At 37.2% G+C, this 19,119-nt stretch overlaps 1 protein-coding gene across 2 annotated transcripts in view; it reads left to right on the top strand.

Annotated features, from left to right (window-relative positions):
* The window catches only part of SLC22A23 (solute carrier family 22 member 23), a 1,393,214-nt gene extending 1,376,227 nt beyond the window's left edge, over positions 1 to 16,987 (top strand). Inside the window, exon 11 of one of the 2 annotated variants that reach the window (XM_044081567.1) lies at positions 15,926 to 16,129. In XM_044081567.1, coding sequence (XP_043937502.1) covers positions 15,926 to 16,000 — 75 coding nt within the window. In that variant the 3' untranslated portion in view covers positions 16,001 to 16,129. Of the gene's footprint in view, positions 1 to 15,925 lie in introns of both variants that reach the window. The other variant, XM_044081566.1, reaches the window with a different exon arrangement.
* The last annotated feature ends 2,132 nt before the right edge of the window (positions 16,988 to 19,119 follow it).

Raw genomic sequence — 19,119 nt, forward strand, 5'->3', positions numbered from 1 at the left:
AAAATGTTTAAAGAGTGCTAGTGTAGTGTAGTATACATACATTAAGTACACATAGGATGACTGAATTAAGAGGTGATAATATAGTTTAGTATTTGTACATATTTAAATACACAAAGGAATACTAATTGAATAGGTGTTAGGACACTGTAGTATGCATACTCATTTAAGTGAGGATGGCTGAACAGGGGTAGGCATCACGTAGAATGAGTACATATTTAAGTACAGATAGAGTGAGAATGACTGAATGATGAGGTGTAGTGTAGTATGTGTACATGGTTAAGTACATACATAGAATGACTAAATGTGGAGATGTTAAAATAGTTTTGCATATGTACATGGTTAAGCATATACATGTCGGGATGACTTAATAAAGAGGTGTTAGCTTAGTGCAGTATGTGTGCAAAGTTAAGTACATCCACATTCAGGAAGACTGAAGTTAGTATAATATCGTATGTGTACACAGTTAAGTACACACACAGGATGATTGAATGAAGAGGTATCAGTATAGTGTGGCATATGTAATGTAGTATGCATACACAGTCAAGTACACACACAGGATGACTGAATGAAGAAATGTTAGTATAGTGTAACATATGTAATGTAGTATGCATACACAGTTAAGTACTCACACAGGGTGACTGAATGAAGACGTTTTAGTATAGTGTAGCATATATAATATAGTATGCATATCCAGTTAAGTACATATATAATCACAGTTATTGAATGAAGTGATAATGTAATGTAATATATGTACACAGTTCTGTATGTACACAGTCTGGGTAACTGATTGAAGAAGTGTTAAACATGATGTGCATTCAACCGCAGCTTTTACTGAACTGCACTGATAAAGAAATTTCCTATCACAAAGATTCAGTTGCTGGCAACTCTGACTGAAAACTGCAGGTTTATTATCAACAGAAATGTATAATATATATGTATGTGCACATATGCTGTCACCCTTAGTTTAAAATAAACTTACAGTAACTATGTAAGGCTGCATTTAATGACAGTAGTTACTAATAACTGTAACTACCTGTACATGCTGTGTAATGTACATCAGTATAACTATAACTACCTGTACATGCTGTGTAATGTACATCAGTATAACTATAACTACCTGTACATGCTGTGTAACGTACATCAGTATAACTATAACTACCTGTACATGCTGTGTAACGTACATCAGTATAACTATAACTACCTGTACATGCTGTGTAACGTACATCAGTATAACTATAACTACCTGTACATGCTGTGTAATGTACATCACTACACTGAAATTTCAAGCATCCTATCTGTAGTGATCAGAAAGGCACCACTTCAGAATTCACTAAGTCTCTATATATTATGTGCTGTCAATAAACCACATCAGTTATTGATCCTTCTCTCAAACTTGGGTATTGCGGATTATAAGAGGTTGATCTTTTATTATGACACTGTTGGAACTGCATCTTCTTGTGGATACACATTCTTACTGTACTCAGTCTGGATATCATCTTTACTTTCTAGATTGCCAGCTTCACTAGCACTATGGGAAGCACTTTCACACTGTGAGGGTGGCAGTACCTTTTCTAGCTCCAAATGCTGTTGCAGCACTTAGGAATTCAGATAGTTGAACAACTGAGCTTCTCCAAGACTTGTCTTTTGATTTGGATTCCTTCTGTTCTTACACACAGAAGAATGTATCTTGTTCTTGACATATTGCATTGCTGGGTATGCACTTTTTTTTTGCAATTTTGAGACATCCTTCATTGATTTCAGTTTACAGAGCTGGAACACTTTATCATGATACTCCTTGTAGAACATTTTTTCTGTTTTTATTAGGTCAGTAGTATTTATTTGATTCTTGATGACTAACAAAGAATGTGATCTGGGTATTTTAATTTGGCACATTCCTATTCGCGGTACTGTGAGTGAGCCTTACATATTGCAAAGGTTTATTCCTGAATTCCAGGTTTGAAAGGAAGCAAACTAAGTTACTGAGTAATAACTCAACAGATTCTGGATCTTGCAGTCTCTTAATTGTTGTTTTGCATATATCATGGACTACAAGTGTTATGATTAAGACTCACTGCTTCACTGAAAGTCAAACATTTGTCACTTATGAAGTACATACCATTATCTGACATTATCTTGAGCAGTACATCACATTGAGCAAAAGTATATGTTGTCATAAACACAGAATGACTTACTGTCCCATACTGCTGTTCTACTACTATTGGGTATTCTGAATAATAAAACACACAGAAAGTAGTGGGGCATCTTTATGGTGAAACCAGGAGCCAGATTCCAAAAGACTTGTTCTGAATAAGTCACTTACTCTGAGGCTTGCTCTAAGATTAAGTGACTTAAGCCAAGAGCAAAGTCTTTTGGAATCTGCCCCCACCATCACCACCATTACTTTTGTGTAGACGACTACTTTGATTTTTTTCTTTTGTTATTGAATGAAGTTGCACAGAAATGCATGTTTTGCACTAACTCTAATTATAACATCCCAAACATAAGACAAAGCCTAAATAGACCCCCCCACTCACTATTGACATGCCACTTAAACATTAGAAGCGTCAACAATAAGGTCCACGACCTCCATGCGCTCCTGACAACCTACTCCCCCGACATGCTTTGTCTCACCGAAACATTGTTAAAACCAGCTACGTCAGGTAATGAAATTCTATTTCCAGGGTATAATATACTCAGGCCAGATCGTACTACCAGGAAAGGGGGAGGGGTTGCTGTTCTCTATAAAACCGCCCTAAATGTTACTCTAGACAACCTTGAAACCACCTATATTTAACAAAGCCTAAATTATGATTTACAAACTACAAATAAAAACACATGTATAAACATAGTATGTGTCTATATTCCACCAAGTAATAACTCAGGGACCCTAGAAGACATCCTCTACTGGCTATCCAATGCCTACCCCTAAGAGACCATTGTTCTATGGGACCTCAGTGTAGATATTAACACCTGCACTGCAGAGACCCCAACCACACATGTACACCTACATGGTTTTACACAAACTATAACCTCCCCTACTAGGATCAGCAAGCCTAGCAATAAAGAAAGTATCCTAGACTGGATACTAATTAATAGCCCCCATCACATGTACAAATCAGGTACTCTCCCTGATGATCTAAGTCATCATTTCTTAACATACACTCTTAGGCATAAAGTTGAATGTCCACATCTACCCACCTATAAAACAATAAGAAATAACAAAAACTTCAACCTTAATAAATTCTTAGAAGAACTTAAATTATGCAGTTGGTCAATTCTAAAACAACTACCACTAGATGAGGCAGTAACACACTTTAATAACACATTCCTGGCCATCCTTGACAACCATGCACCTGCATGCTCTATTAGAATTAAAATAAAAGTTACCCCCGGCTCACTAAAGAAACCAAACTAAAGATCATCCAAAGAAATAATGCTTGGAACACCTGGTGCTCCTCTAAATTTCGACAATCTAGGAATGATACAAAAAAAAATCCATATTACTAGACAAAAAAAAACTATTTCTGCCATCTACAGCAGAAACACCACAACAAGCTACAGAAGTTCTGGGTTAGGTATTAACAAACTCCTCCACTAAGGGCAATCCACAACTCCAACCCCCTCAGCCCCAACCCAAATATCACCAGAGTCCATTGCCAATGCCTTGAACAGTTTCTGTATAGAAACCATCCAGGCCCTTGCTAGCAAACCCACTTGTCCTAACACTGAAACCCCTAAACCCCTCCTTTATCTTCCAAAAAGTTCTGACTTCACTTATTAGAGCCCTAATTAAAAAACAAACCACCCTTTCAGCTGACCTCCTCCCTGCGGACTACCTGCAAAAAGCTGCTGATGTTATAGCATACCCTGTCTATATTGTCCTATATTATCTCTATTTTGATAAACAAAACCATAACTGAAGCCTCTATCCCCTTCTATCTGGAAAATACCACGTCATACCACTCTACAAAGGAGGCAGCTCCATTGAGCTGTCATACTATAGACCAATAGCTATCCTTTCCTCTCTGGCTAAAATTATGGAAAAGTGTATCCATAAGCAACTCTTACACTACCTTATTCAACATAATCTTCTGGCCAACTCCCAGCATGGATTTAAACCACAGCACAGTACCACCTCAGCCCTCCTCTCCTTTTCTAATGTCATAAATTCCAAGCGTGACAACAACAAACTATCTTCTGTCCTGTTTCTCGATCTTTCCAAGGCCTTCGACATGGTTAACCACCAGCTACTCTTACTTACCCTAAATAAAATATCCCTAAACAACCATGCCATACAATGGTTTCAATCTTATCTTAGTAGAAGACAGCAGGCTGTCCTTTGGCAGGACAACTCTCCACCCTTCCACCCTTCTACCCATTACCCTTGGTGTCCCTCAAGGCTCCATATTAGGTCCCCTTCTTTTCTCTCTCTTTATCAATGACCTCCACACTGTAATCCCAGACCAACCTGTATACACTATGCCGATTACTCCACCCTGATTTGCTCAGCCTCTACCCCTACAGATCTCCATAGTTTAACCCAGAAAACCTTTAATACAGTGGAAAACTGGACTTTTAATCAACAGCTGATATTAAACCCTAATAAAACAAAGCTATTGCTCTTCTCCCCTACTCGCAAATCCTCTCAACATTCGTTTACTATAACATCTAACAATGGGACCATAATCTCACCAAATATGTATACCAAACTCCTGGGTGTTATACTAGGCAACAACCTCAAATATGATATGCACGTAAACCAAATTATTAAAACTGTTAATAAAAAACTCGGCTCCCTATACTAAAACAACCCTTTTCTCACCCCTCTAGCTAGGACTGCCATTGCCCGTACCCATCTACTTTCAACTCTACTCTATGTCTCGCCAATACTCGCTAACTTGAACAAAACTGATCTCAGCAAACTCTCTAGCTGCTACAATCAAATTGCCAGTTTTGCCATAGGAACTCCCCACAGGACACACCATTGTCAAAACCTAAACTTCTTAGGATGGCTAGAACTCCCCAGGCTAATTCAATGTAATCAGCTTACTGTAGCATTCAAGGTTATTAATCATCCAGAAAAAACGCCCTCCCTTAAAAACATTATCCATCCCTATAGAAATGCTAGGACACTTTTTTCCACTACAAAACTTTTGGCTCAATTTGTTAAAGCTAACAACAACCTATCTGGAGGATCTTTGTTTGAAAATTCAGTAGGCAAACCCTAGAATTCACTCCAGTTTGACCTTACTCTGAACCCCTCCCTTAATCAGTTAAAAAAAATTTAACGCAGTATTTTAAAACTCACTGGTTATGCCCTTTCTCTAACCCTGACTAAAGCCTCATCTACTTCCACAGCCCTGCAATATTTATTCACAGTGACTTACCTGTTTCACTAAAAAGTTTGAAAAGAGAAACTGTAACATCTTTGCAGATACTCTGTATATAGCTGCACCTATAGGTTTGATAAGAGAAACTGTAATACATTTGTATATATTTCTGAATATAAACTGTATTTTTCATAGGCTTGAAATGTGAGACTGTAACTTGTATGTAAATACAATATGTATGTGGATATACTGTTACTTGCTTGTCTTTATCTGTTTGTAAGTTTGGAGCATTTCTCGTTGGGCCTCCGCTGAAAATGGACATGTATCCAGTCAGACTATCCTGGTCAACAAATGTAAAATAAAATAAATAAATATGTGTTTAGAGGTGAAGAGGATCAGTTTGAACTTTTGGGATTTAGTAGTAGTTGAGTCAGCAAACCAAGTCTCAGTGGAGGTGAGGGATTCTTTTGTAAGTTTCCCTTATGTATCAAGGTTTTTTACATTGCAGATAAGGGAAGAGTTGTCTGCATACTGGATAATGGTGGCCTGTTTACTTGCTAGGTGACTATCATTTATAAAGAAGTTGAATAGTAATGGGCCTTGTCAAGCACCTACAGTTACAGGAAGAAAGGAAGAGGCATTGTTCAGCCATTTTACAGCTGACTGTCTTTCTCTCAAATAATAATTGAACCAGATGAAAAAGGCTGTACTTAATCTGGTGGAGGTTAATATCAGTATAGAATATGATATGCTATCAAAAGCTTTTGAGATAACGATAAAGATAGCGAAATCTGAGTTTCCTAGATTTCTACTATGGTTTACAGTACTGATGAAGCTGAGAAAGCTGGAAGTGGGAAAATGGAAACCATGCTTTGTGGGTGATGGCCGATTGTTCTGTAGAATATAGCTGAGCAGTTGAAACTGGAAATTTTTTCAAGAAAAAAATAGTGATGGGCCTATAATTTGATAGGTCCATAGAGTTGATGTGCTTATGTAATCAATTAGATTACTAATTAGATAATGAATTATTTTTTCTCCTAATGATGGGACTTGACCTGCTGTTATTGAGCAGTTGATGAAGATTGTCAGAGTGTAAGTTATGGCATCAGCTGCTATCTTCAAATACTCTGCTGGTAAGTTACCAGGGCTGTAGGTTTTAGCTTGAGTATTTTTTTTTTTTTTTACTAATGAGATTGACATTGATTGAAAGGAGAAGGAGAAAGGTTGTGTAGCTTGCTTGTGTTTGGGAGTAGGTAGCACATTAGTGTGGTTTGCATTAGCATGAAGAGAGGCTACTGTGACTGTATGAAGTACGTACTGAATTGTGTAGCAGTTGAGCCAAGCTATTTGTTTATGGAGGGAGTTGGTTTAGTGGTCAGGTCTGGTTTTAGTAGCAAGTTAATGGCTGACCAGAGAAAGTTTGGATTGTTTTGATTAGCGGTTTGAAAGTTACTATAAAATGTTTTATGACATGTTGGGGTTTATGTTTAACAGTGTTTCTTAGTTTATATTTCAGCAGGTTTGCTTTATTCTTTTTGTGTGTGTTTCATAGTTTCCAGTCTCTCTCTCTCTCTCTCTCTATTGTGTATGTGTTGTTTTGTTTGTTTTGACAACCCTGGACCTGTAGTTACCATAAGTCATTTGGTTCTGATTGGCGCAACTTCATCTAGTATATTTAGGAAAAGTTTTACTGAATTAGGCAACAGCTTCACCTAGGTGGGGGTTATTTAAGTTTTCCAGTTGATAGTCTTGTGGTAGGATTGGCTAAACATGGGCTAAACTCTTGGCTAGGCTTATAAGGGCCTCAGGGCCAATAGTCTAGTAACTTCCTATGATCTTGTATGAAAGTGTCTTTGGAAAGAAGACAGATTACAGGCTTGGTTGTAGAAGTAATATGTTTGCTTAGTTATTTGACCCCTTATTGCAATGTGATCACTTAAAGTGTCTAATCCAGAAGAAAATATTTTTGCAGGGACGTTTGCAAGGATCTAGTCAATGGTCCCTGTTACTATTTTTATTGAATCTGTTGGGCTGGAGATTAGTTGGGTTAGGCCATACAAGTTAAATAATATCCATTCACTTGAATGTGTGATAAGAAACCTGATGCTGAACATTTTATTTGTGTTCGCTGAGGCAAATGTTTGGTTCTGAACACATTTACACAGTTTGCAATTTTTACTTGGAAGACCGCCCTTAGATATAGTTCCAAAAATGGTCAGTTGTACATTACTTTTAGTGATATCTCTTTTGAAGAAATTGAAATGTTCTGCTAAAGTTTTGCCTGTTTGAAAAATAAATTGACATTTTCTGGTATTAATTAGTATTGTTTTTTTGTTCCTCAGCCTGTAGGATGTCCCAATGACACTGTATTAGTTTTTGGAGAAAGTGGCTGTTGTTGCCAAATGTTTTATTAAGGCCAAGACCAAAGTTTTATTCTCTTTGCATGTATTTCATGACCAAATTAGTACCAGAAAAATGTCAATTTATTTTTGAGAGATGCCACTAAAAGTCATAAGCAAACAAAAATTGAAAATTCTGTAAATGTGTTCAGAACCAAATACTTTCCCTCAGCAAACACTCATAGTCTGTACCTGCTCAGCTATTTACATGAACAAGACATCAGATTGTTCAAGTCTGAACACCTCAGAGATATAAAATGTCACCTAATAAATGCATTACAGAAACATAGCTCATAACATTCAACTTCCAATATATGTTTATTGATAATGACAAAATATATTGTTTATAAAAATGACTGGCAGGATATGTTAAGTACATATTTTTTTCCTTTATTTACTGCATGGAAACTGAAAGCAAATGTAAACAAGTTATCTTTTTTTCTTTGTAATATATTTTTCACCACTCAATTCTGACAGCAGCTAGAAAACTGCGTTAGGTACAGGTAGCACTATTTGTTTCTTCATTCTGCCTTTTTGGGACCAAAATAAGTTCTTTAGTATTAATTGTGTATAAATTTATAAGTGTCTGTGCTGTCTAGAAACACTCACTCTCAAGGCATGACAGGTTTCATTTGGAGGTAAAGGATGCCACATACTATACATTTATTTACTGCCCTAAAAATCCCGCCTATGTCTCTGCTATAAATTTGTAGCCATGTTTGCTCCTGGACATTTTCATAAGACTTGTAAGTGCCTACCTGTAAGGCTCTGTAGTGGCAGGAGTATCCCCAATGTCAACATATCATCTTTCACTGCCCACGCTGAGTTGTGTCATTATAGCAAAGGCTCTCCAGTCAATTTACTTGTCATCTCCTCTCCCCAGAGTAACCACTTTTTGTAACCAGACCTACTTTTAACTACTTTGGTTACCCTTTGTTTCCTTCTATGGTCTTTAAACTATTGAAATGTACTCCCTCACACCCTACATCAGAATTATGTTAAAGCTAAATAAAAAAAAAAAAAACCTCACTTTTCTCTATCTGGTTCTGAAGCTGTAATTTGAGCATTGCCTCCATGTTATCCTGCTGTTCCTGTTTTATTCACTGTTATTCAACCCTGGTGTATCTTACCTAGTTTCCCCCACCTCAGTGAATTGAATGACTACATTGTACCTTGATTATACGGTGTTTGCATTATAATGCTGTACTTATTAATTTATCTCAAAAGCCTGTCTCCTGGACCTCATTAAAATGGATCTGCCCAATCAGACTTGCCTGTTTAACAAACGTAAGATATTAATTAGTTACTTTTTCCAGCTCCATTTGCACCACCATACAGACCATAAATTTCAGTCATTACTTGTCTAGTTCTGTTTGTACTCATGTGGATTAACTTCTTTAATGGCCTAGAATTCTTTACCAAAATTAACCACTGACAGCTCAAGGCAGTCTTTAGCAAAGCAGTTCTACAGTCACTTTGGTTGGCCTAGAGAAGCAGCCTGTTTGCTTAAGGTAATGTCTTCTATTCATACAGCTTGTGAGCACCAGTGCACTGACAGAGATAGTATTCTGGTCAAATTCTGGGCCACATGTTATTCTGATTTCTAGCTTGTGTGCCACCATTTCTTTCATCCTCAGCTGTCTTCTGTTGTGACTGTCAGGTCCCCATATGGAAATGGCAGTTTGTATTGTGCCATTGTAGCAAACAGTAAAAATATGACAAATGTAATCTTAAAATGTCTGTGTCTAGTCCATGTAGATAAGAGTGTGTTTTAAATATGGAAGAGGAAAAAGTCAAGGGAAAGTACAGGATTTGGGTTTGTCCTGTTTATGAAGATCTTTTTGTCCTTTTCTGAACTTACTGGTTTCATTGGTAATACAGAATTATTTGGAAAATAATTACAAACAGCAGTGTTAAGTTTGCAAGAGTTTCATTTGTTATTTATTCCTGAGTGAACAATCCAAGCACTTTATCTTTTGGTCAAAAGATATTTAAGTTTAAAAATCAAGTACACATATTTTTGTTTATGAAAAAGCATTACCTGTGGCCATATCACCAGTTCATGCTTGCAATCTAGCAGTTTTCATTTAAAGGTTTTCTTGGCTTGCTTGTATATTTAAACCTCCTGCGAATACACAGACATCCAAAGAGCATGCCTGTTGCTGTCCTGTCTCAGCCAGTTCATATAAGGAACATGCAGTGATGTCACTATGGGTGATGATCAGCATCACCGTAATCGTTTAAACTGGTCATCAGTTGCATTCAAGTTTGGCAGAAAACTAACTTCTTTACAACTGCTTACCAGTTTATAGTTCACCCAAAAGCATTTTATAAAAGCCAGAAAATAAAAACACTGGGACTAATGACCATTATTAGGTTCCATGACCCCCCCAAATAAATCTTCAATGTGATGTGAATAGTTCTGTCAACAGAATGCAATAGCACAACAGCAGGCATTCATGTTAGACATCCATGTGCTCATGTAAGTTGTAAAAATAAACATCAGCAAGAAAAACAGTAATTAAAAAGTTTTTGCTTTTACAGAAAAAAAGTTTGTAAACATGAATATGTGATCTGCTTAAAAGGAAAGCTTTTTTCATTACCTAGATAAAAATGCTGACTAAATCATGGAAATTATCAGTAATGATATAGTAAACCTCCAGATACTGGACCCAACCCAGTTTGGTTTCATCAAGGGCAGGTCATGCCTACTCATCCTGGTGAACTAATTTGAGAAAGTCACCAAAGCAGTGGATAAGGGCAAAATAGTTCACACTGCCTACCTTGACCTGGCCAAGACATTTGACACAATGCCCCACTTGGGCATTATTGACAATCTAAAGAGGTTAGGTACAAACCCATATGTCACCCAATGGATAGCTAACTGGTGCACAGACAGGACCCAGGAAGTTAGATTTGGGGAGTCCACCTCTACAAAGAGGCCAGTCACAAGTGGAGTCCCTCAGGGATCAGTCCTTGTTACTACTCCTTTTTGGCATTTACTTCTCAGAAGTCAAAGTCAATGTCAGTGGTCTCTGGATGACTAAATTTGCAGATTATTGCAAATTAGGAGCTGTTATTGAATCCCACACCAACATAAATGTTCTCCCGGAAGGACTGACACAGACAAACAACTGGTGTGACAGCCATGGACTAAAACTAAATGCCAAAAAATTGCAGGAAGTTTTCCACTCCTGATGACCATCATATTGACAACACACTCCTTAGAGGTGACACAGTAGTCATGGACTTATGGACACACAGATAGTAATCTAGTGCATAACCATCACATGTCTACAGGAGTGAGGAAATCATTCATTCAGCATTCATCAGACCTATCATTGAGTACAGTGCCCCCTTTTAATATATACCTAACCAGGCATATCCAACAACTAGAATGTCCACAGAGGTTCCTCACTAAAAGAATACAGAATACAGAGCGTAAGTAACATGTCTTATGTAGACCACCTCAAGGCCCTATCCCTATGTTCTGTCTGCTACAGGCTGTTGAGGAGAGATCTATGCCTGACATACAAGGCATTACCAGACCCCACTCTGGACCTTCTGCATATCTGCAAAACAAACAGCAGTATAATTACCCATTCTAAAGACTTAAATCTTGACTATGATACAAATAGGAACTGCTGGAGAGACTGGTATGTATCCCAGAGACTACCCCACCTCTGGAACAGGCTTCCCATCCATATGAAGTAGAGTTCTCCCTAATGCAGTTCGTGTAATTTGAACAGTTGGATGGGGAACAGGAAGTTCATCCCTGATTTGGCACCTATGTCTCTAATGGACACAGACAACCTGTAAATGTTTCATCTCCCAAGCCTCTGCTTACACTTATCAAGGGTACAAGAACTTGTCAGAGATTTGGGATGCATGGCTAGGCTTAAAAAGGCCCTTGTGGTCGTTAGCCTAGTAAACACCTATGAACCTAAATCAACACATAGTAATCGGTCAAGAATTCAAAAATCTTAATTGGACCATCAATATTCTGCATATGTTGCTTTACTGCCGAACTCAGTCCCAACAGATAGACATGTCTCATCTTATCCACAATTTAAAGTCTCTTTAAAGATGAACCTCTCAAGCAAATGGTCCTGCACTTGTAACGCACTCTGTTACCAAGACTCCTCCTTATTCTAAATCTATACATGCCTATGATTTACGATCACAATGAAATCTTACCTGTCGATATAGCAATACTGTCCTTGTACTAATTCCATTACTAATTCTCCACCTTATGCAGTCAAATCAAACAAATATCACTAATTTCTCACATTTTTAGTAACGTAATCTCCTGATTATGGGTCTCAATTTAACTTATTGAATAAAATATGTAGTTGCCTGATCTGCTGCCTGTGTGTGTTAATATTACAGTGGGTGCATGTAATAATACCGAATGTTCTATTTGTGTGTGAGATTTATGCACTATTATATATACTATGTTTTGTATGTGTGTCTACATTTAACATTCTATAAATGTTATACAGTGTATATAAAATGGTGATCACCTGTTAATTATGCAATCCTGAGTGTTATAGTTTATTTTTACTGTTGGCTCATTCAAATATATGAAATGTGGAGCTTTTCTGCTGGGGCCGCCTCTGAAAAGGGACTTTACAGTAAACAAATACAAATAAATAAATATATCTGGCCCGAAGAAGAATATGTAACATTTTGTTGTCTTATTTTTATTTATTAACTGCTAGGCATGCTATACCGAAGTTTTGTGTGTGATCTGAAAGATTGCAAAATATTGCAATACATGAGTTATCTGACTTGGTACTAGCAGTGAATTAATGACCATATACATATATAAATAAAGAGGACAGAATCCAGTAGTACTCAAAGTAACAGTTTAAATAGCCTACCAAAAACATCAGTACCTAAAAAAAGCTTTCCTCATACCTGACAGGTATGATCACAGAAATGATGCTTTCACTTACCTGTTTATTCAATACCTTCAACCTGTGCCACACAGTTTCATTAGTAATAATAACACACTGCATAACACTCCATCTATCCTCTTTTCTTCTGCAGGACCTCTTATAAACCGATTGAAGGTGTATTAAGCAAACTCCCGTAGAAAGGTTTTCCTGATCTGGATAACCTTCTTGCCGCATTTAATAGCCTGCACCTCTGACATAGCACACTCATTTGCTTTTGTACTCCATGTCACCATTTTAGTGGCTTTCTCCTGACTTGCTAAAGTTGGTTTTAATCACCCCTAAACCCAAACAAAGAAATCCTCATAAAAATACGGATTATTTTCCATCCACAATTTTCATAGTGCTGCACACTTCCACCTCACCTCAACGCATATAGCATCTGCATAAATACAGCCTACTAAGATCAGATCATTATTTTACAATACTTTAGCATTGCCCACATAGCTCTGCTTATGGTTCTAAGCTCCATCCATCCACAACCCCCTTTTTGCCATTTTTGCACATGAGGTTGGAGTGTCACTTCAACAGTGGCAGTCATCTAGAGCCAAGGTGTACACCACTGCATGGCTAGTCCTACCTTGGTATTTCTTCCTTACCACACACTTGCATGCATACTCTCATCAGTAGCCAATTTAAAGCATCCAGTCCACCTACTGCATGTCTTTGGAATATGGGAAGAAACCAGAGCACCCAGAGGGAACCCATGCAAACAAAGGGTGGATATGCAGTCTCTGCACAGAAGGCACCCCAGATGAGAATTGAACCAGGGAACCTCTTGCTGTGAGGGTAACAACACTATTCACTGTGCCATATTTACACAAAAATGCAATTCAGAACCATTTTAAAAGCTATATTTTTATCTAAGTAAAGTGTGTGACAGGTCACTCGCCTTTGTTAGTATATTTGACAAAGTGGTTTCATAGAAATCTGTCAAATTTCTTCAACAGTGCAGGGTCAAGATAGAAATGCCTCTTTGTCATCCCAGCTAATTTGTGCTATAGTTTCTTAGGAAATTATGTTAAGATTATTTCTAAGTACTCATTCTTTTTGTGGAATTTTATTTTTCTACTCATTCACTCATTTGTTGACCAGGTTAGAGCACTTATCTCAGTAGACATATTTCAGGATCAGCCTAGGGTAACCATAGGAGACAAAACAATACTATGACAATAGTATGAGTATAATACAAAATGTATGCAATGACAGGGTGAGTTATATACGTTCTATCAGAAAATAACGAGAATGCCTGTCATTTGTTCAAACAGCACTTTTATTAATTTCTGAATGATCAAAACAAAAGAAGCAAAGCAACTTGTGCTGACAGTAGAGTTTTCTTTCTTCCCCACTGTTGCGTGATCTCAGAGTAGGTATATTTAAGTTTCAAGAGTGTGAGTTGTGTAAGAGGGCTTGCCCCCTACAAAAACACTTACCACCTTTTGTTTTGATTGTTCAGCAACTCAGTTTGTCCAGATTTCGCAAAATGTCCAGATTTTTGCCTCATATTTTTAGTGTGTTCCTGATAAAATTTGTGGATTTCTGGCAAAATTGTTGAGGTGTGAAGTCACTAAATAATGTCAGATATTTTGTGTTTGAGACTTCATGTCCTTCAAATAAATGCATGCTAATGCAAAATCTGTTATTCTGTCAAGTGTCTTAAGTTTGCAAGAGCAATATTTGCAATCTGTCCCTGATTTTGAGCCTCTGTCCCCACATGATTTTTGGCTCCGCCCAGATTTCTTATCTTAAGAGGTTGACAATTATGTATATACAGCCAGTGAAAAATATTGCATATGTAGGCAATGATGAATAAAATAGAGTGAATATAATGTCATAGATGGAATAGGTAAGAATAGAGGAGATACAGGGAGGAGAGTTTGGGAGAAAGGTAGTGGGGAACAAGATGGGTGAATATATGTCTCTGTGATATAGAAGAGCATACTGTATGCTGGTGTCTGTTTAGGTGATGGAACTTTTATGGAAGTATTTGCAGTGAACTTGCTTGATAAGGAAACAATTTAGCTCCTTTTGCAAGTGTTTGAAAAAGTGTACATCTTTTAGTAGTTTTAAGATGGTTAAAAAACAACAAACCACTTTAGACCGAAAAGGTCTTCATCAGAAACTTCTTCTGATGAAGGCCTTTTCAGTCTAAAGTGCTTCACATTTCTTTATTAAAGTTACTTGTATCCATTTGTCAGTAGTGGCTTATTGTTTTTTTTTATTAGTGTACTTTTTGGCATTTACTTTCCAGAAGTTTTGTATTGGTGTTTTGGTTTGCAGTTTAAAGATTGTTGCTTGCTTGCTTGCATCTTTTAAGAACAGCATACTTAAATGGAGAGAAAACGTTTTGTGTTAAACACTGAGCCCAAATACTTACAACTGGATATGGCCTAGTGAGGTGTGGTGTTTGTAGACAGTCTGCACCTGCATGGAATAACTGAATGGACATATGACTCAATTCCACACAGCAGTTATTTGGGATTTGTTAGGTTAGATCCGACCACCAATATCACTTCCTGTCCAGGCAAGACTGGGTTTCTGCAGCTGACAGCTATGAGATAAATATTTGCTTATTTTTAATTACTGCTGTCCCCAGTGGAAACATGCCCACGCTTCCAACGCGCTCTAACCTTCTTAGCTGTACCACATGACAGTAAAGCTTCCCTTACCATCCCATTTCTCCATACCTTCACCAAAGCCTTCTCAGTCATTTACCTGCCTAATAAAATGCTTTGCCCATGACTCTGTTTACCTATCTTCTCCTATGTAATCAAAACAAAAGCTCAGTCTATGTTTTATTAGCATTACTAACTTAACTAAATCTTGGTTGCCATTGCGTAGAAACAATTCCCAAGGTAAAGTAACAATTGCTTGCAATATACAGCTTTGTTTACACCCTGCAAATATATACTAAGGCATAGTTTTTTTTGCTGCTGTATTCTTTGTGATTATGGATGCAAATATAGGTACTATTTATTGGACTATATTGTTAAACCAGGTTGTGTTTCCTAGTGTTAACTTTTCCTTTCTGTTGTCTTTTATTCAAGTAACATATGCATTCTATATTCTTGTTGTATCTCATCTCTTGCCTGCATTTAGTCGAGATTTGAGCCATTTTACCTGTCTTGTTAACAAATGCTAAATGAATATTAGAAAACTTAAGTCAGTGTAATACGTGTTTTAAACAGAAAAGTATGAACTGGAAACAGATTAATTTTCCATTTTATAATTTCTCTAGAGGTGGCGGTGTTGGTCTTGTTCTAGCCAGTGCAGGTTTCGGCATGTTAACTGCACCAATCATCGAGCTGCATAATCAGAAAGGGTACTTCCTGCACCATGTGATCTTTGCTTGTTGCACCCTTATATGTATTATATGTATTCTACTCCTTCCAGAGAGTAAGAACCAGCCACTCCCAGAGAACATTGCCAATGGAGAGAACTATACTCGGCAACCTCTGCTGCCCCAGAAGAAAACCGAGCAACCACTTCTGTTAACAAACTCAGAATTAAGGGACTACTCAGGACTTCATGAATCTACACCAGCACTTGAAAGTGTCACAGAAAATGTAACAGCCAATGGAATGAAAACACCATAGCATTTCCAGGTTTACAGAAGATGTTTCTTTGCACAAGATTATATTCTTATTAACAGAACTAATCTAAAGCTGCAGCAAGACACATCTCCACAGACAGTAATTTTAACATGTTCTGCTGAATGTTTAAATTTATGTAATTTAGTATTTTATATTTTAAAGCCATTCTTCAGTTGATCATTTGTTATGATGCAGAAGATCTGCATTTTCTGTATTTGGAGTTGTATTTCCCATAAGAGACATTGTCCGACGAATGGTTAATTCAACTCGGAGACTATTTATAAAAGAAAAATAAAATCTGAATTTGTTGTGCCAGGAAAATATTTTCCTTTACTTGATGGTACTGTCATGATATTTAAATAATGTAATCATAAGGCTAATTTGCACAGAGTATGTAGGATGTACAGAAAACAGAAATAATCAGTGTCATAATAATGTTTTAATGGTTCCTTGAACCACCTTGAAAAACAGTTCACTCCTATTCCTGGTCAGTGGCCAGTCTTCCACAAAAACGACAATGGTATTATGAATGATGGTAACCTGTGACTGTTTATTAAGTTCTCTGTCTAGTTTCTGCAGTTTGATTTATTTTTGGGTACAGTGTTTTGTGTTGTCTGCATAGGAAATATATCCTATACTCTAAGCAGGAAATGGCAGTATATTTATAAAATGATGTGAAGAAATAAACCTGATTGGCTGAAACCAAAGTTGTGAGCACATTTATTTCTTCTTTAGGCACACTAATATGATGAAGTTTCTTTAAAGTACAGTTATTTATCTATCTGTATCTGTATATATGTTGTCTTGGTTAGTATCATTAGGCTACTGGCCTCCTTTCAGGGGAGACCCCAGCTGGTATTTATACTACTTGGGAAATGTATTCAGGGCATCAAGTCACTTCCTCCTCTCCTTTAGATAGGTGCTGTGGAATGTGTTACATCTACCTCAGTTACCAGCTATTCGAGCTGACGGGACCTCTGTTTAAAGTCTCATCTTAAGGGTGACACATTCAGGAGTGCTGCATCCCACATATGGTGCACATGAATGTTTTCAGCACTTTTATCAATGATAAGTAGTTATTAGCATGTTAAAATGTGCTAATGTAGAAACACGGTCAGAATTGCAAAAAAAAAGTCATCAGTTCCATCTTCTAAAGAGTGAAAATACTTATTTCTCAGTACTTTCTACTTCAGTAAAGCTTTGGGACATTTATTTTATTTTATTTATTGATTTGATAGCCAGTTGGGTGGACTGGTACAGTAACCCTTTTCAGCCATGATCCAGGCACTGTGTCAACAATACAGATAAGTCCATATATGCAAAATATGTTACATTGATTTTTATAAAGCTTCAAAAAGGTACATACAAGCAAAACATTTTAGGAAGCATTACGTAGCATTTCTAAGAGTTTCAAAGATTGTTCATTCAGCACTTATCAGTGATTAGTATATGTTTACAGAAATTTTATAACACCACAAATATAACAGACCTTAGCATGTCTTTACGGAAGAGTTGCAAGGGTTCCAATGTGATGGAAGTGAAGCAATCTCGTGCAAGCCATGTACATATTTACAAGTTGAAACTGTTAATTCTTACTAGTTTTTGTATTCAACTCTCAAGGAATCTGATGACAAGCCTGTTTGATAATTATAGTATCAATACCAGAGCAGGGTATTTATTTTAGCAGAAAATGTCCAGTCTTCTTGATGCATTGTATTGTTTATTCAGACCTGTTTATGTTGCTGCACTTATATAGTTTTGGTAAAACTGGAACACATTATTGATTCAATTTTGTCTTAGTGTATATAGACTTCAGGAGGCTGTCCATATAATTTTGTAAAATTTTACATCCTCCTCCACTATTTAAAACAAAACAAGCAAAAATGTTTACAGAGAGCATTGCATGCAGCATATCATAACACCCATTACACACAGAGTAGTAAGATTAGTAGTGATGTGACATGTGACAGCAGGCAGTATGTACGCCCTCATTATGCAAAGTCAGGAAACTGTACACATCAATTTACAGGAAACATTATTTACAAAGAGATCCACATTTTGGGAAAAAAAGTGTTTTCTTGCGCTTGTCTGTGGACGTCTAACAGGACTTCTCCTTAAGCAGGACTGGTAAAAGGAACATCTCATCCAAAGACAAAATGGTGGAGTATTATTTTCAGTGTTTTTTGTAATAGTTTCTGATTCTGACTTTCAAACAATTTATTATTCTGTCATAAATTACCTGCAGATATCTATATCTTTATAGAGATGGAGGTATCTAGCATATAGCTGTTGAACCTTACAATTCCAAAGGGTCAGCTTACTGATAGTTTCTCGTAGGACTCTCACTCCTCTCAGCTCTTCCTGCTCCGTTCGCCCACTGGGCTCGCTCTGCTCCCCTACCCTGTCCCCAATTTCCACCCGCCCCCAGTGCTCACACCTTTATACTGCCAATAGTCACACCCCTAATTCTACAACCTATCACCTTCCCTAAATTGCCTTATCCACTCCCACTCTCACCACACCCCACTACATACATTCATCTCCTCCAATACCCCCTAACAAATCATGCTAGGCATACTGCCACTACTACTACTAACTCTCACTACTCTAGCCTACACCACATCCATACATGCTACCATACCATTAAACCCTACCTTCCACACAACTCATACCTACACTCACATACATACACATACAAACATTACAATCTGCCCCACACTATTTAATAGTAGCCCATTATATTTTGTAACCAAACCACAAACCACATTATCTCCCCATAGAATAACAACACATAGACATCATACAGACCTAGCTCACGCCATCAAACTCAAACTGTTCC

This window comes from Protopterus annectens, chromosome 1.part1, assembly GCF_019279795.1.
Source record: "Protopterus annectens isolate FY-2018-M chromosome 1.part1, PAN1.0, whole genome shotgun sequence".
Classification (NCBI taxonomy): domain Eukaryota; kingdom Metazoa; phylum Chordata; order Ceratodontiformes; family Protopteridae; genus Protopterus; species Protopterus annectens.